The sequence below is a fragment of the Polypterus senegalus genome, chromosome 12 (assembly GCF_016835505.1).
Source record: "Polypterus senegalus isolate Bchr_013 chromosome 12, ASM1683550v1, whole genome shotgun sequence".
NCBI lineage: Eukaryota > Metazoa > Chordata > Cladistia > Polypteriformes > Polypteridae > Polypterus > Polypterus senegalus.
The window spans coordinates 95,987,890-96,002,129 of record NC_053165.1 but is presented as its reverse complement, the minus strand read 5'-3'; the positions used below and the strand labels follow the sequence as shown (position 1 = coordinate 96,002,129).

General features: G+C 38.7%; 1 protein-coding gene across 2 annotated transcripts in view; it reads right to left on the bottom strand.

Annotated features, from left to right (window-relative positions):
• LOC120541399 (cytosolic carboxypeptidase 4) overlaps positions 1–14,240 on the bottom strand; it is a 917,845-nt gene that overhangs the window by 787,419 nt on the left and 116,186 nt on the right. For both annotated transcript variants that reach the window (XM_039772988.1, XM_039772990.1), the window contains exon 2: positions 1,301–1,368. In XM_039772988.1, coding sequence (XP_039628922.1) covers positions 1,301–1,368 — 68 coding nt within the window. The remainder of the gene's footprint in view (positions 1–1,300; positions 1,369–14,240) is intronic.

The following is a 14,240-nucleotide window of genomic DNA, read 5'->3' as shown; positions in this document are numbered from 1 at the left end:
GTTTCTTAAATTGTGTGACAGCAACTGGACAGCAACCTGCTACCACCGGTGACACAAGCACGTGGCACTCAAACAGCAAAACGGTGGGGTCTTGACAGCTGCTGCGTTCAGTTGGTTTTATAACCAGCTTTATTTATCTGATGTAAAGTGAACCTCAAAATGTAAAATGAGGGGACACTAATTAAAAAAAAAATTACAATCCATTAAATCTATACTTGTATCTATCCAACCATGTGTTTTCTGAGCTCACATTTCCTATTATAGGGCAGTAATCAAGTCTATGAGACAAACAAATTCAATAAAAATGCTTCCTGAAAATGACTACTACTGAGAGGAGCATGGCTACCTTAGTTCCATTCCTACTTGGAGTACCTTCTTTGTAGAGTTTGCCTGCTCTCCCTAGGTTTCCTTCACAGATTCAAATTTTTTCTTCAGTCTACAGTGACAGGCTGTTAGATTTGATTCTCAGATGTGTGGGGTTGTAGGTGACTACGTGATGAACCGGTGAATTCCTTCATCCTTGAAACCTTGCCATGGAGTAAAGAGCTATTGAAAAGGGACTGATGGATGGAGCAAATTTAATGTAAAAAAGGTCAATGAAATTTGCCAGCAGCCTAGGCAATGTGATACCAGTGCTGCTATCATATCTTGAAGCCAGATGAGAAATGGTAGATATCATCAAGAAAATGTGATTACTACAGAGACTGCTTTACTGCTATTGTTTTTATTAACAGGACTTAGAAATTCATTAAAGAAAAGAAAGAGGGCAAAAGCTTGTGTGAAGAAAAGGTTAGAGCATTGATAGAGCTTATTACATATTAGAAGGAAAATGTGTTTGTTTTGGAATAATTCTTAGATGGGCATCAGTTCATTGTACACACACAGACACATACACAGCTATCACACGGAGCCAAATTAACATTACCAATTAATTTGACATGCATGCTTGTAAAGGATGTGGAAGGCAAAACAGTATTATATTGTATTGTATTATATTATATATTTTACTATGTTACTTAGGAAAATAGAATATTAAAATCTTTTTGGTTTTGTGAAAATAATTGGTATGGTAACATCCAGTCAAAAGTAAATCTGAACGTCTATCGCAGTGATTACTTGGGCATTTCATGTACTAGGCCCAATATGTTATGACAAAGTGAATGCTTTAAAGTCAGAAGACCTGCCTTGCCTGAAACACACTGTGTGCACACGGAGCTAACCAGAGGATACAATCACTTCCTCATCTGTGTTTTAGGAAATATTACAATAAGACCATGCAAGAAGCTAGACTGCCTCCTACCTGCAATGTGGAGAGAAGCACCTCCAGTCCACTAGCTGCTGATCCTGCCATGCTCAGCCGTGCCTTTCCTGTAAGTAGGAAGTACAGAAAATGCAATTAGTTGGTCCTTTCCTGTTCCAAAACCAGAGCACAGCTAGCCTGTCCCCTTGCTGCTTAATTTAAAAAGTAAGCAAAGAAGGGGAGGGAGCGGCTTTAGGATACTGGGGGGGGGGTCTGCACTCAGTGTCTGTAACCCTATCTCTCAAGATAAATCCATCAGCCCACTTGTGCCAGGACACTGAGATGAGCTCCCTATATAAAGGGCCTGACAGCCTGAGGGATTAAGAAGAGCTGTGAGCTTCTGTACTGAATGTTGTATTTTCATTTTGGAAAGATGGAGAGAGAGAGAGAGACAGAGAGGGAGAGAGAGAGAGTGAGAGAGAGAGAGCAAGTGCGACTGGCCCTGTTTAGTGCGTCTGTGTTGGCTGTGCCTGTTGTACATGTCTTCTTTATGACAGGGTGTTCTCGGCCTCATAAGAATTCCATCCCTGGCATTCAGATGTATGGTTATGTAGTTACAGTATGTAAACATTGCTCATTCTGTCACACACCCACACACACACACACACAGAGGGTCTGCAGTTAACCTTAACCTGATGCTCTTTGAAATGAATAAAAATGACTGAATAGCATTTTCTCAAATTGTCCGTGTAATATACTATGCTAAATGCTAGATCACATTAAAGGTGTAATACTACTTAGTTATAAATATTGTAATTAATTACATGAATACGTACACTGCAAACATGTATAGTAATTAAAATACATCATTCCATGTCCTTTGACATGCCATTGTTCACATGTTCACTTTAGGCTTTGTGACAACTGCAAGTACTTTGAGGCTCATTTAAAATCATCTTTTTCTTTAACCACCTGAATGAGTTCCTGACTGCTGTTCAGTGCACATTTAACTGCTAAATTCCTTGATTGAGAGGATGAGCGAGTAATGCCACAGCAAAAAGTCAATCCAGCAATTTTCCATGTTATTTTTCCAGTGGGGGCTGAGTGGTCTCGTGGCCTTGGAACCCTTGCAGATTTTGTTTTTTTCTCCAGCCCTCTGGGGTTATTTTTGTTTTTTTTCTGTCCTCCCTGGCCATTGGACTTTACTTTATTCTTTTTCAATTAGTATTGCCTAGTTTTATTTGTATATATATATATATATATATATATATATATATATATATATATATATATATACAATATATATATATATATATATAATTCTTTTCGCGTTTGAAACGGAAATTACGTACAGTCAGGTTACACAGAGAAAGTGAGACAGAACAGATTGAGAGAGAAGGCTCGCAGGCTCACTGATCAACGTATACGACAATCACAATTGACGGCCTCACAAACACCCGAACCACATGCTTACGTATGACCACAGGAGTCAGGTTACACAGACAAAGTGAGACAGAAGCAGCCTGCAACAGTCAGGTTACACAGACAAAGTGAGACAGAAGCAAATCGAGAGAGAAGGCTCACAGGCTTGCTACAACAGTCAGGTTACACAGAGAAAGTGAGACAGAACAGATTGAGAGAGAAGGCTCGCAGGTTCGCTGATCAACGTATACGACAATCACAATTGACGGCCTCACAAACACCCGAACAATGTGCTTACGTATGACCACAGGAGTCAGGTTACACAGACAAAGTGAGACAGAAGCAGCCTGCAACAGTCAGGTTACACAGACAAAGTGAGACAGAAGCAGATCGAGGGAGAAGGCTCGCAGGCTCGCTGATCAACGTATACGATAATCACAACTGAGGACCTCACAAACACCCGAACAATGTGCTGAACAGAATCGAATTCGACGGATGCAGTATTCACAGGCTACCACGTCACACAGGCGTCAGGGTCTGTATATGGAGGGATTCAATTATAACACTGAAAAAGATTATTGCCTACATCCAAAAGTTACAATAGGAGAAATGGACATCATGTGTGAGTACTGCCAAGCAAAGAGGGTTAAATTTGAATCATGTGGGATGTGTTGTTCAGACGGCATTAATGTCGTTGCCTCATGACAGCCACAAATTTTTCCCTTTCACTCAGGAAGCGAAGCCACTGGGTAATCTGCTAGTATTTTATATTTTTTTTTTACATTTTTTAAATTTTTTTATATTTTTTTCTTTTGTCGTCTTGTAAAGAACTTTGAGCTGCATCATTTGTATGAAAACATGCTAAATAAATAAATGTTGTTGTTGAAACCTAATAGAATTCCTAAGTATTTCTTGGATTGGCCTGTATGATTAGATTAGATTAGAGATCTTTATGGTCAAATACACTTGTGTTGCTGTGATGTATAAATGAATTCAGGAAACAAATAAAAGTAGCAGAAGAAAAATTAGCATTAAAAAATAAATACAGTACAGTAAGTAAGAGTGGGAAAACAGTAACGTACAGTACAATTTCACATATACAGCAGGTGGGTGCAGTACACAGTGCAGGGCAGGTAGGATCAAGTTACTGCCCTGCATTGGGAGTTCAGTGACCTTATGGCCTGGAGGAAGAAACGGTTCCTGAAACAGGTGGAGTGACTGGTGAGATTCCAGTAGTGCGTTCCAGAAGGAAGAAGTGAGCTGGATGGATGTCATCAGAGATGATGAATTCAGCTCTCCTCGGACAGTAGATGTTGTGAAGCAGACCTTTAAAGACGTTTCTCATCCTGGCAAGTGAGGTTACCAAACCAAACCATAATGCTTCCTGTCCGCATACTTTCAATAGTGCAGCTGCGGAAGTTCATTTAGCTAATTCAGGAAGAAGAATCTTTACTAAGTATATTGACACTCTGACAAAAAACTTGGTTGCTATTACCACTTGCGGTTTTATACAAGTGACTTGTTGGTTTAGAGGTTCTATTCTGTTTGCGTGTAACTCTCTGGCTTCTGTAAATCTCACAAAATATCATTTTCATATACCTACAAACAGTGCGTAGCTCGAGTTCGTGCCACTCGGGGCGGGGCGGTGCTTCAATTTACTGCCCTCCAACATATCAGAAAATGTTAACCTATTTAAATAGAAAATTAAAATGATGTATAGAGAACAATTATGATAAATTGTGCATAGATTTATTCATATATAGAGAAACAACAATAATTTTTTACATATAATTATTTATAAGCATCATCTAGACAAGAGTATAGTATAGAAGCACTGATAAGTCCTGTTCTAATTATTAGTTTAATATAATTACACTGTGAAAAACTTGAACCAGTGTAGTGTACAAGTAATAAGTGGGAATGTTTTCTGTGCAGAGCAAGAACGCATTTAGATTGATAACGAAGCAAAATTTTTAATTTTAAATTAGTTGTTTATCTTCCTAGAAATTATTATCAGCACAATGTTAATGTTTATTTTTGTTATTGCCTTATTAATTTTCAACTGCTATGTCTGATACCATCAACAGAGGGACCGTCTGAAAATTATTTTTGAAGCATTTGTGGATAAAAATCAGAGAATTGTTCTTTTTTTATTCATGAGTGATATTTTTCCAAACCCTGCTGCTTACACATGAATTGTAGTGAGCCTTGTGGCCAATAATGCCACCCAAGACAGACTGCCCCCCTCGCCCGTCCCCAGCTACGCCAGTGCCTACAGAGTACTTACCAGGCATTTGCACTGCTATATAAATACATAATAATGAAAGAGACCTTAGTGATACTGTCACCAAAGGTTTCATAGGATTCGTTGCCCCATGAGTAAACTAGCTCAAATGACAACAGTCACAAGGTGAAGCTGCCCCTCAAGACACTCAATACAAAGAATCATATGGCTCGTCAAGAATACCTGATGAACTTTGTAATTCACAGCTGCACAACGTTTTGTCCTCAGAAAACTAATGCTGAAATGTTTAATCATTTATTCTCCAGATTTCCTGTGTCCACTTCAGGATCGTGGGAGGATGACATTTATACTGACAATCTTGGGAACAAGGCAGGAATCTCACCTCAAAAGATGCCAGTCTAATTCAGGGCATTCTTACAAACCAGGTAGTTTAGAGTTGACAGTTTACTTAGCCTACTTATTATGGGGTGGGGGGCATGTCGGAGGAGTACCAGAGTAGCAGGGGGGATCATGTAAACTCCACATGGAGAGCAACCCGGCTCTGAACCAAACCTGGGTCCCTGGAGCTGCCTATTGATCTTTGCTTAATTGTAATTCAAATGATATACATACAGTATGAAAGTGCTTTGCCTGGTACTTCCGATTAATATTTAAAAATGTTTACAGAACACTTTTGAAAAACTGGCTCCAGGAAACTTTTCAAACACATATTCCTCCCATATGCAATCAAAGGTAGTCATACATCAGAAGCATCAAAAGTTGCGTGGCTTTCTAACTGCATTTACACATTTCTAACTTTTCTTGCAAGGATATTTAAATGTTGATCCTACTTAGAAAATTTCATTTTAATCACCTTTAAGTGTATTTGAAAAAGTTAGAATAGTTAAATATCCTGAAAACAAAAAACATTTGCGAGATTGTTCCTCCCGGTGAGCTGCCATTTCACCCTGCGTTAGCTGCTACCTTGCACATAATGCTGCCATAGCTGGCTGGGGCTCCTGACGACCAGGAACTGGGTCAGAAAATGAACTGGACCATAGATAAAATAATCTGGAATTCAGCAAAGAAATTTCAAAACTGCTACAAATTTAAATTCTAAAGCTACACGTTTCTGAGCACTTAAATCTTGGAGGAAGTAGATAGATAGATAGATAGATAGATAGAAGGCACTATATGATAGATAGATAGATAGATAGATAGATAGATAGATAGATAGATAGATAGATAGATAGATAGATAGATAGATAGATAGATAGATAGATAGATAGATAGATAGATACTTTATTAATCCCAAGGGGAAATTCACAAGTAAACTTTTATATAAGCAGTATTATACGTAAACTTATGCACAGATATTAGAGTATTTTATATGAAAAAAACAAACTGGAATTACTTTCTAAGGAGCTTCTGTGTTTTTCTTCACATAACACCGATTCATGTTCAGACAGCCCAGTGAGATTTAAGTCTACTGAATATAGTTTACTTCTTAAAGAGTTCTGCTGTGTAACCTTGAAGCTCTAGAGAGCATAACATGAACTCAAGGATTTTAATCTCTTATTATAGGATGTAGTGAGTTAGGCCTTAGCCAAGTGATGTCTGGTTAATGACAGTTACTGCCTTCCGTTCACAGCTGCCAAGGCCCCATGGCAATTAACTTAAGGAGCGCACTAAAAATTTCTTTACAATGCGGCCTTAGAACATTCCATAGTTCCATTCATATAACCCACCATAAAATGTAAAAGAATGATCAGCAGGGGTCAGGCATAAGCACAATATTGTTTTTAAGAAGCCTTTGGGTCAGCGGGTGGGAAAAAGGATGTAAAAGACCAGCATGTGACAGTAGGAGAATTATGTGGCTCTCGTGTCAAAAACATAAAAAGTATTTCAGGTAGACCATTAATTGAAATATTAATTATTTGTACATATTAAAAAGGCAATGAGTAATATGAGCAAATAAAAAAAAAAAAGTATCTGTTTGGCAATATTCCATAAAATATAAAATTGGAAAAACACATAATACAGTATATCAAAAAGTATTGCTGCATTTAAAGAAGGTAAATCTGAATGATGGATCAAGTAGTTGACAGCACAGTGAGCAGAAATTACACTTGGTTGGAAAAATGGTAACTGTTCATAAAAAAAAAAGAATGCTCAAAATGTGTGCATATTTGTAGTGCAGCACCAAGGAACAATGGCTAACAATCCTGGGAAATGATTTTGTTACTGCCTATATGGAGTCTGCACTCTCTCTGTATTTGCATTGCTTCTTTTTCATTGAGAACTACAGTTTTCTTCAGAGTAATATATGCTCGGTTAATGGCAACTCTGAATTGGTCTTGTATGAATAGATGTGTGAGAGCGTCACTGTGCCCAGCAATGCACTGCTGCCACTTCCAGTGTTAGTTCCTGTGTTACACCCTTCAGGAAAGTTCCTGCCAGTCCATGGTCCTGAATTGATTATGAGTTTGTTAATGCATATGTGTATAACAAATTAGTACAGTATGCAATAAAAAGTTCAGTTCTAAATATCTCTCGTTGTGCTAAGTAAATGTCAATCGGTTACAGGATAGAAAGATAAGTGTGTATCTTCAGATTTTTGCTTTTTGCTGTGCACACAAGCAGATGGCTAACCCTTCTCCAGCATACACAGACGTACTGTAGTGCTGTACACAGACGCGACATTCACTCTCAGACGTGGGCACAGAAAAGATTGAGAGGGGAGCCACTCGGATGAGTCTGTCTCAGCAGTGCAGATACCACATCAATCAGTTCATTTGAAAGAGAACAAATGAATGGGCTTCACAATCATGTGTGTAAGACATAACTAACACCTTTCTAGATATGCTTCTCACAGGGCTGGGTACTAATGGGATGCCAGGCTAAAAGCTCAGCAGCCTGCTTTACACAGATAGGCAGTACTGCTGTTTTTATTAGTTAGCTCATTTGTCTGGGTATGGAAACAATTTTTCAAATTCTGTTATGCAAAATGCTTTTCGAAGGAGTTTATGCATTCCAGCAAATCCTTTATGACTCTTGCTAACCCCATTGATAATAGCTCTAGGCTTTCATGTCAATGGCGTTGACCTTCTGTTCTTGGAATTTCATTTAAATTTCTTCCATGGAGGTATTCATCCAGCTAGATTCACCATAAAAGGAGTTATGCAAGTAACTAGCTAAATGTATTCCAGCGGTTGTATATTTTATTTTGCCAGTATAATCAGGTTTTATGCAATTTCCTGTCAAGTAACTCTGGTGGCAGATGATTGTTAAATACAAATAACAAATCAATGCCTTGTACTATTTATCAATTGAAAGGAATGTTACCCGTGACTTACAGATTAAATATAGCTATGTAAACAATGCCAACTGTAAGAATAATAAAGTAGTCAGATACTGCAGAGAGGCACCTTTAAAAGACGAACAGAGCCAGAAATAACCAGCTTGCCTATTTCTGTCCTTTTCTCAGAGTGCTATGAAGACTGTCGGGGGCTGACTTTGACAGCTGAGTGTTGACAGTCTGGCATGTCAGGCAGGCCTTATTGGCAATGGGCAGAGCCTAAAATTCCAAAAAGTGTGTGTGTGTGTGTTGGGGGGGCTGGGGATACAGATGGGGGTGGGTCACAACTGTCCTGCTAGGTTATCCATGTTTAGAAACAGGGTAAGACGCACTAGCACTCATCTCTGCTTCTCAGTTGCACGGTGAATTCCTGGAGATTTGCACTCTAAGTGAATCTCAGTCTCCTCTTCAGAGCTAAAAATCAGCGTAACATGGTAACCCCAAAAACCATACTATCTTTGTTTAACTTTCTGATTATAAAGAAGACAATAAAATCATGCAAACTTATTAATTCACATTTTATAATACTTGTGTCAATAGTTTGCAGGACACACCATTCAGTTTTGCTATGGTATGAATACTGTAGCAGTAATGAGAAGCACAAGAAAAAATATCACACTACAGAATAGCATCGTTCTCAGAGTTTTGTATCTTTGACCTTTCTCATCCGTAATACTGACTTCTTAGATGGGAGTTACTTACGGTGGAATGGTAGTGCAGTGATCAGTGCTGCTGCCTTACAGAATCACAGCCTGGATTAAAACAGAGTACGTTTGAAAAATGTTTCATACGAATATATATACAGTGGTGTGAAAAACTATTTGCCCCCTTCCTGATTTCTTATTCTTTTGCATGTTTGTCACACAAAATGTTTCTGATCATCAAACACATTTAACCATTAGTCAAATATAACACAAGTAAACACAAAATGCAGTTTTTAAATGATGGTTTTTATTATTTAGGGAGAAAAAAAATCCAAACCGCCCTGTGTGAAAAAGTAATTGCCCCCTGAACCTAATAACTGGTTGGGCCACCCTTAGCAGCAATAACTGCAATCAAGCGTTTGCGATAACTTGCAATGAGTCTTTTACAGCGCTCTGGAGGAATTTTGGCCCACTCATCTTTGCAGAATTGCTGTAATTCAGCTTTATTTGAGGGTTTTCTAGCATGAACCGCCTTTTTAAGGTCATGCCATAGCATCTCAATTGGATTCAGGTCAGGACTTTGACTAGGCCACTCCAAAGTCTTCATTTTGTTTTTCTTCAGCCATTCAGAGGTGGATTTGCTGGTGTGTTTTGGGTCATTGTCCTGTTGCAGCACCCAAGATCGCTTTAGCTTGAGTTGACGAACAGATGGCCGGACATTCTCCTTCAGGATTTTTTGGTAGACAGTAGAATTCATGGTTCCATCTATCACAGCAAGCCTTCCAGGTCCTGAAGCAGCAAAACAACCCCAGGACATCACACTACCACCACCATATTTTAATGTTGGTATGATGTTCTTTTTCTGAAATGCTGTGTTCCTTTTACGCCAGATGTAACGGGACATTTGCCTTCCAAAAAGTTCAACTTTTGTCTCATCAGTCCACAAGGTATTTTTCCAAAAGTCTTGGCAATCATTGAGGTGTTTATTAGCAAAATTGAGACGAGCCCTAATGTTCTTTTTGCTTAACAGTGGTTTGCGTCTTGGAAATCTGCCATGCAGGCCGTTTTTGCCCAGTCTCTTTCTTATGGTGGAGTCGTAAACACTGACCTTAATTGAGGCAAGTGAGGCCTGCAGTTCTTTAGACGTTGTCCTGGGGTCTTTTATGACCTCTCGGGTGAGTCGTCTCTGCGCTCTTGGGGTAATTTTGGTCGGCCGGCCACTGCTAGGAAGGTTCACCACTGTTCCATGTTTTTGCCATTTGTGGATAATGGCTCTCACTGTGGTTCGCTGGAGTCCTAAAGCTTTAGAAATGGCTTTATAACCTTTACCAGACTGATAGATCTCAATTACTTCTGTTCTCATTTGTTCCTGAATTTCTTTGGATCTTGGCATGATGTCTAGCTTTTGAGGTGCTTTTGGTCTACTTCTCTGTGTCAGGCAGCTCCTATTGAAGTGATTTCTTGATTGAAACAGGTGTGGCAGTAATCAGGCCTGAGGGTGGCTACGGAAATTGAACTCAGGTGTGATACACCACAGTTAGGTTATTTTTAACAAGGGGCAATTACTTTTCACACAGGGCCATGTAGGTTTGGATTATTTTTTCTCCCTAAATAATAAAACCATCATTTAAAAACTGCATTTTGTGTTTACTTGTGTTATATTTGACTAATGGTTAAATGTGTTTGATGATCAGAAACATTTTGTGTGACAAACATGCAAAAGAATAAGAAATCAGGAAGGGGGCAAATAGTTTTTCACACCACTGTAAAAGACAAAATAAATAGGATGAAGTAAAAAGAAACTCGGAGTTTAAAAGTTCTAAAACAGAAGAGTTAGAGGTGCTTTGGAAATATCCATCCATCCATCCATCCATTATCCAACCCGCTATATCCTAACCATAGGGTCATGGGGGTCTGCTGGAGCCAATCCCAGCCAACACGGGGTGCAAGGAAGGAAACAAACCCCACGCAGGACGCTAGCTCACCGCAGGGACTTTGGAAATATGTGTTGAAGTCTAGTATAACCCCAGATGTTATTCATATATCATTACTAAGCATATTTTTCTATTCGTTTCAGATGGGAGAATTAAGTAATGAAGTTGCAAATGTGACTCCTATCCACAAGAGGCAAGGCAAAATGGGTCCCAGCTATGATACACCAACAGGCTTTACTTCCTTCCCGTTCTGAGATAAATCAAAAGACTATTTAAAGAAAACTACAAGTAATATTCCAGATAAGCCCGTTTGTGGGATTATGACAGAAGGATACTGCCAAGCCAATTTGTTGGTCTTTATTGAACAGGCAGAAACACAGCCAACCTAAGATTAATTTGATTCAAAATATAGAAAGAAACTGCAACAGAAGAGTCTTACAAAACGTCTTTTAGGTTAATAAATCAGCCAGAAAAAAAGTGTGCAAATAACGCTGCTGTTACCGTACAGGACCTAAAATCCTTCCATGGAGTGCATTTCAACTTTAATGTCTGCAGTTGCTAAATCGTGTTACTTCTGTGGCTCTCAAATTACATGATTTCTTCCTCAATTACCTCATGATGTTTCATTAATCTTGTATTGCACTGTAAAAACACCATGAGGCTGTGTAATTTTGACAGCCAATCAACATGGAACACACTGTAATAGAAAAAAAAGCAATGGACAAATACAAACAAGCAGCTAGCCACTACTGTCAATATAGAGGATATATCATAAAACCTACAGTAGATTGCATTGGTTTGGTTTTTTGCATAGTCTAAAACACTTGCTTTTCTTCTTTCCTTGCATCCCCCATTGTTCTTTAATGTTTATGGAAAATGTATGCTTTATACTTTCTGTTGAGTGCTTATTGGCTATCAGCTCTTACACGCACAAACACACAAAAGCCCACTCTGACTGCTTATGACTTGCAATTGTAAAACTAATTTAACTTTGTGATAGCAAATTGTAGAGAGTTCTAGAAACTGTTAAGATTGGTATAACTGAGTCAATTGGTTTGTCACATAATTGATGGTAATGGGCTTGCACTGCCATTGCCTACAACTCCATTTGACTTTTTTAATTATGTATGAGGGTGTACCCAAAAATAACCGGAATTGAAAAAAAAAATGGTTTTAATAATTTTTACTTACTGAAACTTTAGTCCCAAAATGAGGCACATTACCTGCATTGTGAAGGAGCGTCAGTTATCATAAGTGTTGTGCACTGTGATTACACTCTGTGGAATTCATTTCTATTAGATGATGTTCCTGCACATTGACTTTAAGCACTTGATGAAGAGTTTTAGATTTATTGTAGACTGGTGCTTCCTGTCTTGCTATATGGTTGCGAGACATGGACGCTATCCAATGACCTGAGACGAAGACTGAACTCCTTTGGTACTGTGTCTCTCCGGAAAATCCTTGAGTACTGTTGGTTTGAACTTGTGTTGCTCACAGAGTCCCAAATGAGGCACATTCCCTGCATTGTGAGGGAGCATCAGTTTATGGCACTACGGCCATGTGGCGCATTTCCCAGAGGGTGATCCACTTCGTAAGATCCTCATTGTTGGGGACCCAAGTGGCTGGATCAGGCCGAGGGGTCGCCCACGTAACACCTGTCTGCGGCAGACAGAAGTTCATTTCCGGAGGGTGGGACTGGACCGTGTGTCTGCCTGGGGGGGTTGCCAACCAGGATTCCGATTTGTTTCATCGTGTAGTGTGTGCGGCAACGCACTGTACCAGTGCATGCTCCCCAACTTGACTTGACTTGAAACTTTAGTCTCCTTCAATGTCCTCTCCATGTGAATGAATGCACTCGGTTCAATGGTTTTCCCAATGGTATAAACACTTTTGGAATTGCTGAAGAAGAATGTTGTCCAAGGCCTACAGCCATTTTTCTTTGACTTCCTCCATGGTACAAAAACGCTTTCCTTTGAGTTCTTTTTTCATATACGGGAACAAGAAAAAGTCGCACGGAGCAAGATCAGGCGAGTAGGGAAGGTGGCACGAACTCCAAAACACACAAGTCAATTCAAAAATCTCTTCAATAGTCCGGCGGCAATCTTTGTAAATTGCATTGTGAACTTTTTCAAGATTTTCGTTGTTCCTAATTGAAATAGAAGGTCGGCCAGATCTTGGTTGGTCCTCAAGTGACATTTCCCCTTGTTTGAAATGTGAAAACCACTCGTAGACCTGCGTTTTACTTAAAGCATTCTCTTTATTATTATTATTTTTTTAAATTGTATTAATTTTATTGCAATCATTCCATACAAATCAATCAATTTTTACAAAAAGTAGAATCGAAAACAAGTCGACCCCCACCCCTGAGAGAGAGAGCAAGGCCAACGGAGTAAAACTTAAGGCTTGTAAACATACCTAAATTGATAAGTTTGATAAGCCAATAGAGATGAATGGAGAAGAAAAAGAAATACGGAAATAATTGCTTCCTCTGTGCTTTATAAACTTATTTTAAAATATTACTGATTAGATCCTGCCATGTTTTGAAAAAATCTGTACAGATCCTCTAACTGAGTATTTGATTTTTTCCAGTTTCAAATAGTATAAAACATAGGTTTCCCACTGACTTAAAAGAGGAGAGTTTGGATTTTTCCAGTTTAGCAGAATAAGTCTGCGTGCCAAAAGTGTAGTGAATGCAATCACAGTGAAAGCATCCTCTTTAAAAGCAGTTTCAAGCATCACAACAGTTTCAGCAGCTGATTTCGCTAAGAGAAAACAAAATTTAACGCACACTCGCTGTTCTTTATGATCGGCCATCACAAAAATCGCAGAACACGCTTGATAAGCACCAAGAAAAACTGACCTGGAATGGCGAATGAACAATACAGAGCAACTAAGTCTAGATTGTGCACCAGGTACAGATTTTGGTTATTTTTGGGTACCCCCTCGTAAATGTAGGCTACAACTAAAAATCTAAGGAAAAGGCCTGTTGTGTGATCCATACTTGCAAGTGCTCTACATGGTTTAAGGGTATCAGCAGAGGTCATTAGGATCTGTAATGAGATCATTACTCCTTCTAAATTATATCAATGACAGACTTGTAGCAGTTTGGCTTATTTTAACAATTGCAGAATCTGTAATGATGTAATGGAAGGCAGATTTTAAGAACTGGGACACCTTAATGTAAATTTCTGTTGCTTCAGATACTTTTTTCCATTCATCTCTTATGGATTTTATGAAAGTTTAAGTCCCAAAGAATATAACTAAATGGCGAATCATGTACATAGGAACATCCGTGGAAATTAAAAGATAAGTTTGGTATTTTTCAAGTTGAAGTTATTTTGTCACAATCATTGTATATACGAGGTGTGGCAGAAAAGTAATGAGACTGATTTTTTATGTTTTATTTTTTTCAAACATC